General features: G+C 36.4%; 2 protein-coding genes across 2 annotated transcripts; both read right to left on the minus strand.

The window, feature by feature from the left end:
* Positions 1-14,616: 14,616 nt before the first annotated feature.
* On the minus strand, positions 14,617-15,233 carry LOC121236419. Its single transcript, XM_041132843.1, has 2 exons — positions 15,035-15,233; positions 14,617-14,842 (listed from the first exon to the last, which is right to left on the minus strand). The coding sequence occupies exons 1-2, from the start codon at positions 15,182-15,184 to the stop codon at positions 14,750-14,752; spliced, it is 243 nt and encodes an 80-aa protein (XP_040988777.1). The 5' UTR covers positions 15,185-15,233; the 3' UTR covers positions 14,617-14,749.
* A 2,005-nt stretch (positions 15,234-17,238) lies between these two features.
* Positions 17,239-17,781, minus strand: LOC121236529. Its single transcript, XM_041132980.1, has one exon. It carries the CDS (start codon positions 17,779-17,781, stop codon positions 17,239-17,241), a length of 543 nt encoding a protein of 180 aa, XP_040988914.1.
* Between the last annotated feature and the right edge of the window lie 315 nt (positions 17,782-18,096).

An 18,096-nucleotide genomic window follows, 5' to 3' on the forward strand; every position in this document is an offset into this window, starting at 1 on the left:
GTTTCACTCAACTTCATGGCCTTGACTATGATGAAACTTTTAGTCCAGTTGTCAAACCTGGGACCATTCGATTGGTTTTAACGTTACCTTTATCTCAAGATTGGTCTCTCCAGCAACTTTATGTAAGTAATATCTTTCTCCATAGCGATTTACAAGAAAATGTTTATCTCTCTCAACCTCCTAGCTTTGTGGATCCGTCCCAACCTGATTATGTTTGTTACCTTCACAAGGCCTTGTATGGTTTAAAGTAATCTCTTAGAGCTTGGTACATGAAGTTCTGTACCTATCTTCAGCAAATGAATTTTCAGTGTTGTCCCTATGATACCTCTTTGTTCTATCGACATCACGGCTTTGATATTATTCTACTTTTGATATATGTGGATGACATTATTGTTACTGGAAGTTCATCTCTGCAGATCACTCAATTTATTTCTCAATTGTCCTTAGCCTTCAACATGAATGACCTCAGCAATCTGCATTATTTTTTGGGGATTCAAGTTGCTCGAGATGCATCTACTCTCATGTTGACTCAAAATAGATATGTGCTCTCACTTCTGCGCAAATTTGGTTTAGATGGTGTTAAAGTTGTTTACACAACTCTTGCTTCAAGATCACAATTGTCTGTTGCCTAAGGAGTTCCATTACATGGTCCCACCATATATTGGCAATTAGTTGGCTTCTTATAGTATCTTACATTGACTCGTCCTAATATAGCTTATGTTGTAAATCTTGTCTGTCAATTTATGCAAAATCCAGAATCCATGAAGCCGCCGCTGCCCAAAACCAAAATCTTCCATTGTCACACAAACCTCTACCATGGAGGTCTAGAAACTGCAGTCCATGATTGTAGCAAGCACCCAGTTAGCCTCCATGCTTTCTCCCTCCACTACAGGTTCCACCACGGCAGCCTACTCGTGACTTCCGTCTCTACACCGTGCATAGCTAGTGAAGCCCAACTTAGTCACCGTGAAGCTCAGTCGTTAATTCTCATTCTGTCGTGAGCCCAGCCGCCTCCCTCTCCTTCTCTGTTTCTCTCATCTCACGGCCAACCACCAACCGATAGCCATGGGACTGCCTTGCACCACCCAACCCCATGTACGTGTAACGTTGCACCAAGGACTCAACAAGCCCATGACTCAACCATACTCAGCCATGAACCACCCTACCAGTAGGGCCATCTACCTCTTTAAGCCAAACCAACCATCATTGTCACTACGAACCACCATTGGATCATCGCGGACCAGTACGCAGCAAGATGCCTGAGCTCCTCACTACCCACCTCCAGCCTGTTGCACCTCTGCCTGGCTTAGCCCTCAATTTATGGTATAAATCTCTATCTCCTTATCAGAAGAAATATTATGCTTATGAAACTGAAATGGTGTTGTGAAAGGTGTTCTGTTGTTGATTATTGTGAATTGTGAATGGTGTAGTTTGTGATGCTGTGTGCTGTATGAAGTGATAAGATTACTTATGCAGTTTTAAATGTGGTTGTGAATTGTGTGAAGTGATGGGATTTTTGTGTAGTTTGTAATGTGGCTATATGTAGTGTGAAGTGATGGGGATTAAATGTGAAGTTTGTGATGTGGTTGTGCTTTGTAAAGTGATGGGATGGTTGTGTAGTTTGTGAAGTGGTTATATGTTGTGTGAAGTGTTGAGATTAAATTAAGAAGCTGTATTTATATGTGAAGATGGCGTGAGATTTCATGGGTTGGATTTTTAAGTGAAGTATGGTTGAAGTTCAATATATCAAGATTGGTGAACTATAGGTTGAACTTAGATGATAAAAATCTAGGGTACATGTGTAAATTAGTTGGATGCATGTATTGAAAATATTTACCATATGTAATGGATAATATGTATTAAGCATGAATATACAATATTTAAGTCTCAAAATTGGCTTAAAGTTGTGTACTATGCTTAGTTGAGATTATGATGAGGTGTTGGTTAGATTATATATGAATAGAGGAAGGGATGTATGTATTGGTTAAGAATGAGTTATATAACTTGGTTGAAGTTATAAAATGGAAATGAAGGTAGAGAGAGAATGATGAAAGTGATAGTATATCTTAAAGGATAAGAACATGAAGTTGAATGCTATGTGTTGAGAAGGTGACCTCAAGTGGGTCCCAAGTTACAACTTTCATAATTTAGAAGAGGGTGATAAAGGAATGTATGGAGGATGGATTTGTTAATTGAATGAGTCTAACTGAAGGAAGCCTAAGTCAATGGTAGTTTTATGCATTTTCTAAGTTAAATTGCTTATGCAATTGAGAAAATAAATGATGTAAAGTTATGTATGAATGTAGGTTGCCATCTGACATGCATATGAATGGATTGCATGAAATGAAAATAACATGGAGTCCAGGTAAGTACTATTGTTCATACATTTCTAGAGTTTTCTAATGATATGAAAATGAAAATGAAATATTTCTCTTTATGATGCTTTATGAAAAGAAATGATGCTTATGAATATATGCTAGTGCATTAATGTTTAAAGTATATGTATGTAATGATCTTTTTTAGCAATCCATTTTCATGCACATCAAGAATAGTTATATGCATGTGAAATGAATGTTATATGTAGTAGTTATTGTCTTTTTGTTCCATGAAATGAAATTTTGAGGTTTATGCTTAATGCTATGATGATGTTTAAATGACGCTATGAAATGATGTTTAAAGGATGCTATGAAACAATGTTTAAATGATGCTATGAAATTATGTTTAAATGATACTATGAAACGATGTTTAAATGATGCAATAAAATGATATTTATTGATGATGTGTATGCTTATGCTATGAAATGATGTTTATGAAATGAAATGGAATGATGAATGAAAATGAAAGGACTGAAAGAAATGAATGAAAGGAAAAGAAATAGATAATGTTTTAATGTATGAAGCTACGTAACGGCTATGACTGAATGAATGATGATATCAATGGCTAGGGCAGACTGCAATACCGAGTAAGTAGTACTGATAGTGCACCCAGTCCTGCCCTTGACTAAAAGAGATTCTCAACTTGTGGCCATGGACAGAACCTAGAACCAATAAACTGGTAACTCCAACACATGGGGCATAACAGTGTGTACTGGTCAAAGGAAAGTGATAAGAGTTAAATGAATGTATGAAATGTTTTATCTCTTTATGAAAGAATATACAAGATGTGGGAAATGTTTTATAAAGAATGAAATTCTTTTAAAGAAAAACCTCCACCTTGTAATGTTTTCAAAAGAAAATAAATGTTTTATATAAATTATGTAGATAAATAACAAATGCATGAATGAAAACCTATATTAATATATTTTTACAGTATGAGTTAATGTTTACTGAGTATTTGACTCAAAATGAGGATGAAGCGTCATGACAAACATGGCCCATGGAATAGATGACAGAAGCATAGGCACATTTTATGTAATGTATGAACTCACATGTTGTAAAAGGACTCTGTATTTATTTTTTTAATCTAATGAGTACTGTTGTAAACTCTCTTTTAATTTACAAAGTAGATTTTAATTTTAACCATAGAATCTTTTATATCATGGGGAGGAAAATAAAAAGTTTTAAAAAGTCCAGTAATTCCCATCTCATTTTCCAAAATTATTTTATAAAGTCTCAACACAAGAATTGACGTTACATGTACACACACCATGGCTCCCTTTGCCACACCGTGGGTAATGACTACAACCGACTTCGTAACAAGCAATACTCAATTCCACACTAGGCGCGTTCATGGCCAAGTGTCCTTTATCCTCTGCCAGTAGAGAGGCAAAAATATCGACTTAAGAGTGTTACCATCTCGCTTGATCTCGTTATTACCCAGTGACAACCCAAGAGACATTACTCAATTCTTAGACGTTCCCAATGTGGAGCCTCGTTCCTCATGAAAGTCTAGGCGAGGATCCGTGGTGCCAAGAGTACTGGTCAAAGGTCAACACCTAAGAGGAAATTGAATTAGGTGTGTAATTTTCCAGAGTGAAGTACACGTGAAAGGTATATGTCTATGAAATTACAATAGAAGTTTGAGCGGATTACGTTGCGTGGACAATGCTAGCTATTAAGTAACAGAATACTAAACTTCACCATAAAAGGGGGCCTCTCACCCTTCATTAAATCTCAAGATATTACATCATCTAAATGTACATACAGTTAGTCGCCAAAAGGTGATGGACCGATTACAAGTAGTCGCCCGACTTAATATTATACATATTCTAATGGAAGGTACAAGAAAACTACAACAGGTACTAGTCTCCATACTCAGGGGTCGGGCAGACTTGACTCTTCTTACTCGGGCATCATGCCGGGATTTGGATTTACATCAAAATCTATGGTCCCAAGAATGAAACTATAGGTAGGTTAGGTAGCTATGACAAGACTGCTAATGAGAGATAATGCTACCGAAGATGCTATGAGCACTTTCACGAAAAGATTGGATAGACATGTATTTGCGTGGCAAAGAATCACCCTTACAATTACAGCTACGTGCATCCTCATACGTGGCGAGGAATTACCCTCTTAAATAACACATGTACATACATATGCATGGCAAGGGATCACACTTTGGGGACAATGCCTTTTACTCTTATGCAAAATACAGAAACACATTAGTATTAGTATGACAAGGAATAATTTGTTTACAATATAAGTATAAAACCTGTAAAGCTAGTATTTGGCTTGTTTTAGCTCCTGTAACATTCTTCCGATGCACATGTACTTATTATATAGATATTCATCACACAGACTTCTCACACAGAGATACTTGTTGTATTGGGGATGCTTTTACCTGGTCAACCAACTTGAAGACACCAACATGTGATACGTTGGGGGATCCTACATCCCGACTATCAAGTGAGGTCAAATACGACATCGTTCCACCCCAATCCCTAAGAGGCATTCTCCTTCTTATATGAAGCACATGGAAATGTTTCTCAAGAATGGTTTGGGGAATTCTCCGTCTCGTCCCATGATCATATACTTGCGCTATCGACTTCTCACACATAGATAGATATTCTCACACAAAGATATTGAGTTCCCACACAGGGATTCAAAGTCATGTAATGAAAACAGTCAACACATTCAAACATTGGAAATCAGTGCATAATGTAGGCATAAACATAATGATCGAAATATTTATTCATACTTTTAGAATGGGGGAGAGAAGTTACAAAGATGATGCAATGCCTCTTACTCACAACATTCATCCCACATTTTCCAGCACTGCCTTAGAAGCTAACCTACATTCCTATGTTGAAAATTCTTTCATTGCCTCTCTGCTCTCTACTTTCTGAAGCAACTAACTTCATGAGCGCTTTGGTGAATAAAGTCTCAAAAGTGAGATCTTGTCCCACGTCCAGGTCCTTTAAATAGGGTGGAGTTGTTAGATGTTATTTCTGACTCCGGATCTGCAATGAGGATTTTATTTAAACCTTCTCAGCCATACTGCAAGATGACAGAGACAAATTGCCAAGCATGGTTTGCCCATATGCTTGGTCCTCTAAACTTCCTCGAAAGAGAGTCTTGGTCGTGGCTTGAGTTGTACTGTTACGTTCAGACGACATGACTCGTCAAGCCTTCACATTTCATCACAGAACCACTCGAATGTGACCCTTCAGATGGAGTAGGGCTTCTGCATGCTATGCTGCCACTTTTCTAAGCACTTCCATGTACTTTCAGAAAGCTCCCTCACGTACCTAGTCTCTTCTAGACTACTACCTGCCTTGGCGGGTAACTCTTTGTCTTGTCAGAGTTATTAGCTTCCGCGGCTCCTTTTTCTCTCCTTCTCGATAAGTGGCCCTTTTGTGCATGCCTTTAGTGAAACGACACACTTATCTCCACTTCGTTCGAACACGTTAGCCAAGTGTTTGCAAGGTGATTGCTCGACCATGTGCTAGACTGACTACACTTTGTAGCGCTTGCTGCTAATTCCTTAGACCATTGGAGTATTTCTCATATTTGTCTTCCACTCAACTCCAAGAATAGTCTGTTCCCTTTCGCGCCCGACGATTTCTCATACCCAAGTAACAAGAGAAGCTCCATTGAGATAATGCTACATCCTGGCTTGGGGTTTGTAACAAGCACCCAAAAATCCTTTTAAAACCAAGTATTAAGTACTTTGAAAGAGTAACGTTAAAGTAATAAGTAATTTGTAAAAATAAACATACACATGGAAAAAATCATGTGAGAAAGTGTGATGCCCCCAACCTCTGCTTGGGATGGAATGAAGACTTAGAGCATTGGGACATGTAACACAGGGTTATATACTCCCGTACATGACAGTTAATATGCAATATATCCTATAAGTACAACTAGCAGAATGCAATATTTGCAATGGATTAAGGTTGAAAATAAAACTTATGCCAAAATAACTAAATTCAAACCAAATAGTAGCATAATCTTAGTACAGCTAATCATCATAAAAAGTCTCCAAAGTTAGATCAATTGCTTCATACGTTCTAGAGCATGAAGGACTAGCGTTATAAACATTAGGATAAGGTCTAGTCTTTTCTCAAGGTCTAGCTCCTCCTCAATCAGTTGGATCCACACTTCCATCCTCACGTTATAATGCACAAAGATAAATTATGCATGATGAATGATAAATATGAAATGCATGTAATGCGGAAAATCAGTGCGTGTCACTCATCCAGATTCCTCAACATTTTTAAAAAAACTGAGACACACATTCTCGTACAAAGAACATTTTTCACTTTACTAGTAAGATAATCATAATGTTTCATCATTATTAGTAATTTAATTGTAACATTATAACGTGTTGTATTGTCACAGTTTCTGAGTACCTACTGGTGATCGTAGTACAACTCACGTTGAAACTATGTTGTTTGCAAACTCGTTTTCAATGCATTGATAACATAACATAATATTATAACATGTACACCACCAGCCTTAGGTGTCATAACATTTGACTTCGCTTCGGCGTTCTTTAAAAAGAACCCATTCGAAGTCTGTTGGCTGTTCTTCATCAACCTAGGGGTTACCATTCCATTCTTAAACACTCTAGAGTGGACATGGGAGTTTCACTAGGATAATTCCACATCCTAGCCTTTAGGGTCATGACAAAAATTAACTTTTTGTGCTATGTTGAAAAATGTATTTCATGATATGTGCATATGTAGCAAGCTTTCATGTGAAAATGACATTTATAGATGCAATATACTAAAATGGTGAAAATATCACAAGTCATGTTAGTATGCACTCAATGTATCATATAACATGATATTTTATGCTCAAAATGACAATTATAACATGAATGTGACATTTATTAATAAATCATAAATAACTTATTAATGTGTTAGTTAGAGGCCAACTTACAAATTTCCTAAAGTCGTAGTAGCTGAAATCAAATTCATACTAAGTTAGGATTTATACCACTATGGAAGATGTTTATAATCAAAGGTTTTAAAAATGAGTATTGATAAAAATACCCCTAAACTCTAAAAAATTGTCACTAAGGCCCTAAATTTTCTATTATTTACAAACAAATCTCAAATTTAACCAAACTTCATGGACCTCATATTTTTTATATTCTAAGACCATCTATACCCTTAGAATTGTACAATTCAAAATGGAACTAGCTCAAACATTCCCAACCCGTGCATGCACTTTAGTTAATGTCTTAATGTGATTTCAACTATTGATCTCTATGAATGCATGTTTATGCAAATTTTCTTTAGTAAAAGGTAATCACTATAGTCCTAAATGATATGATAAAGGCCAATAATTGAGTGGTCAAGTTCATCCCAATACTTAATCATGGCTAAAAACCTTAATTTTCATTAATACTTAATCTAGCTTGATGCTCCTAGTATAAATCACAAAGACATGCTTTCAAAACTCACCCAAAACATGTATTTTCATTCTTATCTCAATCAGAAGGTTTTCTAAATGCTTAATCATCAAGCCTAGGTGGAATAAATCAAACTTCGTGCCTTAATCACAAACTTACTTAAAACCCATGCATGTTTTGATGATCAACACAAGATAGAATTAAAACCTATCACGGCATGCTTCTAATAAAAAATCAAACATTCCATGATCATTCTAAGACATTAATAAATCATACAAAAATATGCTAAGACATGCCATAGCTAAAATTTTCACTAAAACAATTTAAGCACTTAAAACCATTCTTAATGAATCCGGTTTTGAATTGAGCATGGTAACCTTTTCTAAAATTAACCAAAATTCAATCTAACACTTGAAAATAAGACTTGACATGTAACTAAGATCTAGGGCAAGAAAACTTACAAATTTCATGGCCCACTCAAGCTTCCAACATAAGAACTTACAAGAACTTCAATAACACTCAAGTACACACACACATTTCAGTTTCTCTCAAAACTAAGGGAAAGATGGCTCTCAATGCTCAAATGAAGTTGGAGATGAGGTGTGGAGGAAATGAGAGGGTGGATGGGCTTTTTATAGGTAGCCAAGGGGGAGGAGATGTTGGCCTAAGCCCATGGGATTGGTTGATATGGGTGGTAGTGTAAGGAGCTGAAATTTCAGCTTGCATTTCATCATCTTGTGTCACTTGTGCAAAGTGAATAATGCCCTAAATCACCATGATTTCATCAATTCAGGTGCTACATTGATCCTAAGGGTGCTGGTCAGGTCGTGGTACAGAAGAAAGAGAAGAAAAACAAAACAAAATCATCCATGAACTAGACGGGTTCAAGGGTGGTTTTCTTGGCCAGTTTTGATCATGGCTTTGACTCACCCTCTTGTCTTATCTCCATGGATGCTTTGTGTAGGTCATAAGCCATTCTTGGAAGGCTTTCCAGATGAGGGAACTGTTCTTGGTTGGCTGCCAAGTGATCATGAAGTGATAGCTCAAATGAAGGAAAGTGGGTTGCCAAAATAAATGTGGTTTGATGCCTTGGGTTTGGTGCTTTCTTTGGGTGGGAAAGATTGGTCAACCATGAGGGCTTTTTGGGGATTGGGTGGTGATGGACGTGGCATTGGGTGATGGCTCAGCCATAGGCATGAGGGGATTGAAACTCAACCAACTTAGTTCCCATCCAACTAGTGCCCAAGGTGAAATTGGTTTTGATGTTTTCTTTTCTTTTTTTTTTTTTCCCCCTAAAGGGATCATATGGGGTGTTTAAATACCATAGTTCTCTTGAGAAAAAAGGCACAAAAGTATTGAGCTTAAAGGCAAAACAATCCATTGCACACAAAAGGCACACATGTGTGCCGATTGGTGTAGTTTGGGGTTTTGATTTGTCATCTCTTCTAATGGCATGTGTGAAACTTTATCTGGGGTCCTAATATGATCTAATAATCATGTAATTGAATAATGAAATAAGAAAATATCATATCAAAAAGGTCAAAAAGGCTAAAAAAATTAAGAACGAAAATTAAGCTCCAAAACATGGTTTAAAGATCACTAATCATGGGTAAGTTGATTAATGGTCTTAACCCAAATTCAAAACTTAATTTGGGTACTTAGGGTATGACATGGGCTTGAGGAAACTTATGGTATTGTGTATTGGGCTTCAAATTGAAGAGTGAATAGAAGCAAAACAAGGCTTTGGGCCTTGTGAGGCTTAAAAGGGTCATGAATGTGGGTTAATGGTCCATGGGCTTTGGGTTTGAGTGGATGAGAGGCCTTGTTTCTAGATTTTGAGAGATTAAGAGAGGTATCAAGATCCACAAACATGGGGTTTGAAAGGCTTACTTTGACATAATTGGGCCATGGGTCAAAATTATACCATGCGTGGCCCAAAACGCCTTATGCCTTCCTCATATTTGGGTCAAAGCTATTTTACCAAGACTTATACTCCTATTATACTCCTATGAGGTTTGGTTTAAGACTTCTAAGGCTTGACCCATAAATGTCCTAAAGTTCTAAAGGCCTTAATAGAATTACTAATGAGCTTGCTTCTCTAATCTTTCATGTTTAATAACTAATGACACTAAGTGCCATAGTCGAAATAAATCTCATATCTCCATTGAAATAAATAAATAAAATAAACAAATAAACAAATAATAATAGTAATAAAATAATATTTAAATCTCAAAATCATAAGTTTTAATCTAAGGACGTTTAAAGATTAATCCTATTGGTTAATTAGGCAGGGTATTTTTTTTTTTTTTTTGATAAGTAAAAAAATATTATATATCAAAGGAGAAACCAAGTACACAAAATGTATACAAGAAAACACCTTGCCCAAAATAACCCAAAAAGCCCCTAATGACCCAAAAAGCCCATGAAATAAATAACTCAAAATACACCAGACCGGTCTCCAACCCTTGTTTCTCGTAGACCTAAAACTCTACCCGAACACCCAAGCCCAAACCCTTGATTCCCGTCTTCGCAATGTCCTTCCTTTAGACTTCCCTCTAGTTGAGCTACCACCCTTAGCGTCGTAGTTAATTGCCCAAGAAAGACGCTGTAACTCCCTGCTTTTCTTGAAACTTTTGATTTCAAGTGCGTGGCTTGCCTCAATCGTAGTGATTAGTTCATTGAATTGGTCTTCACATCCTCCATGTGAAATTCCCACAAATTGTTGAATCTCGTTAACTTTAGGCAAAATCCAGTCCGCTATTGGTGGAAGAAACACCAAGGGAGCAACGTTATCCCCAAACACAGTATCCAAATGCACTCTCGACTCTAGGCATTCATCTACATGAGACACCAACTCCAAAACCTTTGGTTCTCCAGCAACTCCATTGGTTCGCTCCAATGGTATCATGGTCTTCATTGGAGATTCTGGAGTGACAACAAGTCTCTTTACCTCTGAGGTTCCTACATCTCCTTCAGACCTTGGCAGTATACCATTTTCCTTCAACTCTGATGAGGAATCGAGGTCCAAGGGTATAGTACCGAATATTGGTCTATCCTGTGTTACATGAGGCGAATGACATTCCATTACTGATGTCTCTACGCTGATACCCGATGTAGACCCTGCTTCAAATAACCCAGATTTCTTTTTGACCCGCCATACTCTCCTGGATCTAGATATAGGGATAGAGCCAAATCCGATCTTCCGTTTTCCTTTAATTAGGTTTAAATGCTTCAGGCTTATCTTGTTTCTTACAACCTTGTTGCCTCCAACTGAAAGTCAGTCTATTTTCAAAGACAAGAAAGCTATCGCTGCCTTCAACTCGACAAGTTGGGTTTCCATCTCCTTTAAGGAATTGTGCATCTCAACAAGCTGGTCCTGAGACGTGATTTGTGAATCTCCTTCACTCTGTACTCTCGAAACATGACCTGTCTTTAGAGCTGCTGCATAGGATTGCCTCGCCATTGAGGATTTACTGGGATTTTTGTGCACCTCCAAGTTTTCCTTCCCTGACACGCCACCGACATGTCTGCTACGCGACTCCCTAGCAGAGCCACGTCCTGCAGCACCTTGTCCTTCGCTCCCTCTCTTGCCGAAGGAAAAGTCACGCAGCACCTCCCCCATCCTTCTCCAACCATTGCCCCCCTCCTCAGGAATGAAGATAAAATTTCTCCTCCCACCACCACCATATTGTTCTACTGCCATATAACGTCCTCGAGTAGTTGAGCAGCGGTGCGCCGTGAAGCTGCGTCTACCTTCTGAACAGTGGAGAAAAAAATCTTATTTTTCATCCTTTGTGCATGCTTCCATGGCCTTAGCTAGCCACTGCACTGTTGTTGAACCCAAAACCAACTTAGAAATCACCCTTCGACCCCTTTCAGTAATGGCCAACATTCCCTTCCTTCACCAGAGTAAAGGATTTAGATTCTATGGCTAATACCATAGAAGAACCCATACTAAGCAACTCCCCTCCTTCAACAGCCATTCATCATCACATTGAAACCAATTCAAAACTCGATACACGACTAAGAACCACTACTAAAGACCAACGAGCTAGAAAGACGGAGGGTGGTCTGTGACCACCGTGCTGTGTCTCTCGCCTGTAAGGGTGTGTGGCGGCAGATCTGTTTTCTTAGGAGACAGAACCAACGACACGGACGCCCGAAACGGAACCCAAACTAGAAGAAACCAGGTCGACGAAGGGTGACCAATGCCAAAAGACCCTTGGCGTAGCTGCCGTGGTCCGTCGGTCTATTCTGTGCTGTCGGGAGCCATTCGCCGGCCTAGGTGACGGCGAAATAAAGTTCTCTCTTATGGGTAATAACCTTACGCATTGGTGTATCTCTCGCCGACGGGATGACTAGCTCCGAACAACGCTCTGTGAGGTCGCCGGGGCTCGATGATGATGTCTGAGCTGGCGGTGAGCAACCACTCGCCGGCCAAGGCAGCGACAAGATGGTAACTCTCACACGGGGTTTTCAAACGAGTGTTTCTCTCTCCTCTTTGTGCTTAACCCTTTCTTTAAGGGGTCAAACAAGATGGTAAATCTTGTTTTAAGAGGTATTACATCCTCTCCCTTAAAACAAGATTTCGTCCTCGAAATCGGGGTCAAAGTAAGACATGCATTATATAAAAGTTAAGTGTGAATCACCAACTATGCTATACTCAGGGCTCAATGGGGGTCTCTCATCGCCATCCTTTGACATCTCATCCTGAGTGTGGTAATAAAACTTATCCTCCTTTGTATCGTATGTTATTTTATATTTTATATGGTTAAGATAATAAATTAGATGAAAATTACATCATGAACTTATATAATTATTATATAAAATTAATATATTAAATTATTAAAAATATTTTTAAAATATATATAGGAGTTCGATCTGGTCCGATCCAAAATTTATAGACATAAGGATCGAACCGAATTTTCTCAGTCCACAATTTGTGGGATCGAGACCGACTGGTCTCAACTTCGGTTTGGTCTAGTTCAATCCGGTCGGTTTTTCCGGTCTAGACCAAACTCCTTACACCTCTAGTTTTCTCTCAGGCTCTCTTCTTTCTCTTTTTTCTGCGTCTTCCTTATTTTTTTTTTTGTGCTCTCTTCTTTCACAACTATCCCTTTTTTGCTTTTTCATTTTTCAAACGGCTAGAACAGATCTGCACCATCTTCTCCCATATGAAAAATACTTTTTTTCCAGGAAAAAGTTGGATGTGGTGCAAGCAATAGAGGCAACAACTTGGTGATGCCTTTTCTTCTCTACTCTTACAAACATTTTTGGGTTCCTGGAAAACCCTAGATTGATCTATGTAATTTCTAAATTTTGGGTTATTATAAAACCCTACGTTTTTTTTTTTTTTTTTTTTTTTTTTTTTTTTTTTTTTTTTTTTTGTTTTTGTGATTTCAAAACCTTCAAAACAAAGGAATTAAGTGAAATAGACATCAACGAGACAAAGGGAGTAAGTGAAAACTTGAACAGCCAAATAGAGATCAGACCTGAAACTTCTGCTTATGAGAATTTACACGGCCAAAAGATTACAAATACCACCTAAAACTCGTCCGCACCAAAATCTACCAAACGGAAGAGAGAATAAGAGGCTAGAGAAATCGAAAGTTAGAGAAAATTCACACCAAACCGAAGACCCAGACAGTCCCCTAGGGTTTTGCTGCCACGGCTAGACAGAATTTTCAGACCGAAAAATATCTTTCTTTTTTTAATAATAATAATGATGTGGCAATGACACCTGTCACTGCCATGTCAGCGAGTGTCCAAAACCGCGTATTTAGTTAGTATAGGTAGCAGGACTCTACTTTTTGTTTGCATTATCTACACATCAAGCATCATCTGAGCAACCCAGAACAACTACACATCATTTTCACAGCCAAGTAAATATGATAAACTCTAACACATATGTCATGTCACCAACTTCTAGCATACATGGCAGCTTTGAAAATAGCCCTTCAATGAGTCGATGATAATAGAACACACAAGTTGGGTACTTACTCTGTAGAATTGTGGTACAAGACCATGAGCAGAACTTAACCTTTGAGAACTAGCTCGCAAGAAGAGTGCTGACCCAATGATACCTCTTTCTCTTTTTTGGTGACTCAACTCCATATATCAGTATTCAATAACTTAGCACTATATCCATACATTACCAACACATTAATCTACCCTCAAGGTATTTCACTTACAAAGTCCAGTTGCATTAGATCCCCATACCGTGATGTAGGGCTCAATATTAAAAGATACAAACACTCGGGTACAACTCATCATTGAAACCAGCTTGCAGGGGAAGGGTTCCCAAGAGCTTAAATACACAGGATCAAACTTGTACTCAAGTCATGTAAGACACCTGAATCCTGACAGAATGTTTGAGGAATGCAGAAATGGGTTGTCTCAAAAATCTACTTAGAAATTAGCAGCTGTACAATCTGTCTCGATGTCATATTGCTTCCCTCTCAGCCGATACAAGTCATACACAAGCCTCACATGGACGAGTGAATTGTGCTTGAGCTAAATTATGAGAAAGAGGCCAATGGAAAACCATAAATCAAAAGGCAAAGCAGAATTTTATATTCCTATTTTCCCTTTATTTGAACCAAGAAATTCAGTTAATAGTTTTATTACATTTATAAAAAAGAATCTAATGGAGTTGTATCATATAGAATTAAGCATAAAGTTCTTCGAATTGAGTTTTCACAGGAAAGTCAAACATAGAACTTACTCCTAAGAGACTATCCTTGTGTGTGTGTGAACTCCAACACATTCATGGGTATTATACAAGTCATACATGATACATAGGTATGCAATGCACGCATGATAAAACAGAAATTCCGATAATTCTCATTTGAAGGGAAGCACAATTGGTTCTGAACGCATATTCAACATCACATTCCAAAAGATAGAAAACGTAAGAAGAAAGGTACAATACAACAATATAGTAGCATTGAACTCATTTTGGACCGAGATTTGTTCTACTGGTAACAGGGAAAGGAGGCAATCGGAGCACAGCTTCCTCATTCTCCAACGGGTCCGATCTCAGAATCTAAAAAAATAGTGGAAATTGAAATCTATGTAAGTTACCATTAGTCTTAAATCGACAAAATGAATAAACTTATCCACTAAGCGATAAACACACAATAGGAAAACTTACTACCAAATAAAACTGCACGCGTCAAGAAAATAAATATATACACACACACACACAGAGGGAGGGAGAGAGAGAGAGAGAGAGTACTGGATCTTGCAGGACAGGCTTGGTGTCATCTTGAGCTGGTCTGAAAGGGGGTTTTGGTTTGTGAGGTTGCCCCGAACTGCTCTGGATATTGTTATTGTTGTTGTTGGTTCCGGTGGTTGTTGATTTGATCGAAATCTCCGAAACTTTCATTGTTGCAACACTCTCACACAGAGTCAGAGGAAATGAGGGGCGCACCGAGCCTTAGGTTAGGTTTGGATTGAAAAATAATATCAATCTAATTCATGTCATTTCATCATTATAAATTTTACATAAAATATTAAAAACAATTAAACTTCAAATCTCAAAATAATAATAGTATTAAAAAAATAATATTCTAAAAATATTTTATTTAACTTTTAACTTTTATTTCTTCTCAACTCACTATCCAAATCTAACCTAAACTTATTCAAGACAAGGCTTAAAATTTAAAAGAGAAATGCTACTCCTCACGTTCGCTTCCAACAGGTTTTTTTTTTTTTTATTACTTAATAATTAAGAAAATATTTTTTAATGATATTGTGAATTTCTTTTTTAAATATTTAAAAGTACTAAAAAAATACATTAAAAAAAATGCACAATGGGGAGCCCCATTGGTGGTTGTAGAGGCTTAGAGCCACCCAATTTAAAAAGTCTCTTTGAGTGGCACTACAGGTACTGAATGTGTCCAGAAGTGTATTTTAATTTTTCTTCATCTATTTTTTAATATTCTCAAATATTTAAAAAAAATCACAATTAAAAAAATACTTCTTTAATTATTAAGCAAAAAAATTAAAAAAACAAACAGTCGAGACACATTGTCGGGACCTATAGCATTTTCCTTACTCTTTAGTAAAGAAAAGAAACCAACCAATAATATTTGTTGAAAGAAATTAATTTTAAAGTAGACAAGTTTCAAGCATTTATTTTAAAAATAGTAAAGTCTATTATTAAAATGCGAGTTTTTTCATGTGTATCAATTTTTTTTTCAAAGAGAGTGCAGAATTTGTACATTTTAAAACTGTATATATTATTGAAAAAGATATAATATAGAATATTTTTTTACTAATGACTAAACATAGAATTTAGCTATTAGAGCACTTTTATTGGAATAGCCAAAGTCAAATCTAAGTTTTAACTAATATGACATGAATTTGCCTTTGCTTATTCTATTTACATCCAATCTTCACATTGAATTATCTATTTATTCATTATATAATATTAAAATAATTACGTTTTTATTTTTTTAATTTATTTATTTTTATCAAATTTTACCAATCTACCAATTATATGTTAATTATTAATCATATTCTAATTAAATTATTAGTTAAAAAAAATCATATTTTCAATGATCATTTAATGCTAATAACCACAAACGTCTAATTAAAAAGGGACTTTTTAATTTATTTCTATAAAGGGACTTTTGTATATGATAGGAAATGTTGAGAGAAGAGAGAGAGAGTTCCAAAAGTAATAATAAAAAAAGTATTTAGTTCATCTACCGTTAGAGTTGTAACATGAACAAGATACTTGACAGGCAGCTCAAACTCGATTCGATTAAACTTAAGTTCGACTCGAATCGAATATTAAATAGACCGTTCACAAACACATAAAATAAGCTCGATGATTAAACGATACAAACTCGTATAAAGCTCGAACGACTCGATTAATGTTCATGAGCAAACTATTATAAAACCCGAGTCGACTTGTAAAATCGATTCGTATATATTTTTACATATATAATACAATATATATAATTTATAATATACATAATTATGTATATAGACTTATAGTCCACTACATATACTATATATAAATTTATAAATTATAATATTATCTTCTAGTCTTATAGAACTATAAGTTATGATGAATACATGAGTCCAAATTCCAATAAATATATAACATTATATTTTTACAAATTACACATATAGATGATATAGTCCATATTATATATATTCATGTATATATATATATATTCATATTAGTATATGTATGTTAGAATGATGGTATATTAATATTAGTAATAGTATATGTATGTTAATATATAGTGGTGTTAGAAAGATGGTGGTGTTAGAACTAATTTGCATTCATAATTTCATATACTATTACTAATGTATGGTGGTGTATTAGCATATGTTAATATTATTATATTAACATATCATATTAGTATTAGTATTATTATTTTTTTGAAGCAAAACATACCTCTGAATTTCATTAATGAGAAATAGTTACAGTTTTATCTGTAAAATCAAACTATACAGACCCTTAGGGCCATCTTCCATCCAAATTACCTCTTCACTTGCATTCAATGAAAACTTTGCTAAATAATCAGCTGCTTTGTTTGCCTCTCTAAATGTATGAGTAACTAGCCATTGAGATCTGTTGTGTAACAAACCCTGAATATCTTCAATTGTCTGACCTCCCCACTCCCAGTTTTCATCTTTATTGTTTACAGCTTTAACAATGCATAAAGCATCCCCTTCAAATTCAACTTCACCCATCTGCAGCTCATCACACATTTTCATAGCTTTCCATAAAGCAGTAGCTTCCACTTGAGTTGCTGACATGACCCTTGACTGTAGTATACATGCAGATAACAGAATATCCCTTTCTTGATCTCGAAACACAATCCCAATTCCCATCCTCTTGCTATCCTTCAGAAAGGCAGCATCCCAATTTATTTTTGTCACCCCCTCCCTTGGTTTTCTCCATCTCACCTCCCCTCTTTCTGCAAGATTTCTTCTAGGGTATTTTGCACTATTTGCTACCATATACTCAGTCCTTATCATTTCAGCTTGCTTAAAAATACTAGCAGGACTATTAAAGCATGATTCAAATATAAATTAGTTTCTCCTTAACCAGATATTCCTCAAGACTATAGCAGTCAATTCCAATTCTTCCATACTCAAAGATTGTGACATTTTCCTCCTTACAAACCCAAAATCCACTTCTTCTGATGGCCATTTCTGAACTGGACTTCTACCTTCTGCCCAAACATCCACTGCTGCAACACAACTCCATAAAACATGAAAGATAGTTTCTTCATACTGATTACATATAGGGCAGCAAGGATTTTCAAGTATTTT

Source organism: Juglans microcarpa x Juglans regia, chromosome 6S, assembly GCF_004785595.1.
Source record: "Juglans microcarpa x Juglans regia isolate MS1-56 chromosome 6S, Jm3101_v1.0, whole genome shotgun sequence".
NCBI classification, from domain to species: Eukaryota; Viridiplantae; Streptophyta; class Magnoliopsida; order Fagales; family Juglandaceae; genus Juglans; species Juglans microcarpa x Juglans regia.

Bases quoted from the DNA above. Each gene is read 5' to 3' on its own strand.
- LOC121236419 (XM_041132843.1), bottom strand. From the start codon at position 15,184: ATGAAAGTTTCGGAGATTTCGATCAAATCAACAACCACCGGAACCAAC. The intron at 14,843-15,034 runs GTACTCTCTCTC...CTATTTTTTTAG, and splicing joins AGCCTGTCCTGCAAGATCCA to ATTCTGAGATCGGACCCGTT.
- LOC121236529 (XM_041132980.1), bottom strand. From the start codon at position 17,781: ATGGTAGCAAATAGTGCAAAATACCCTAGAAGAAATCTTGCAGAAAGA.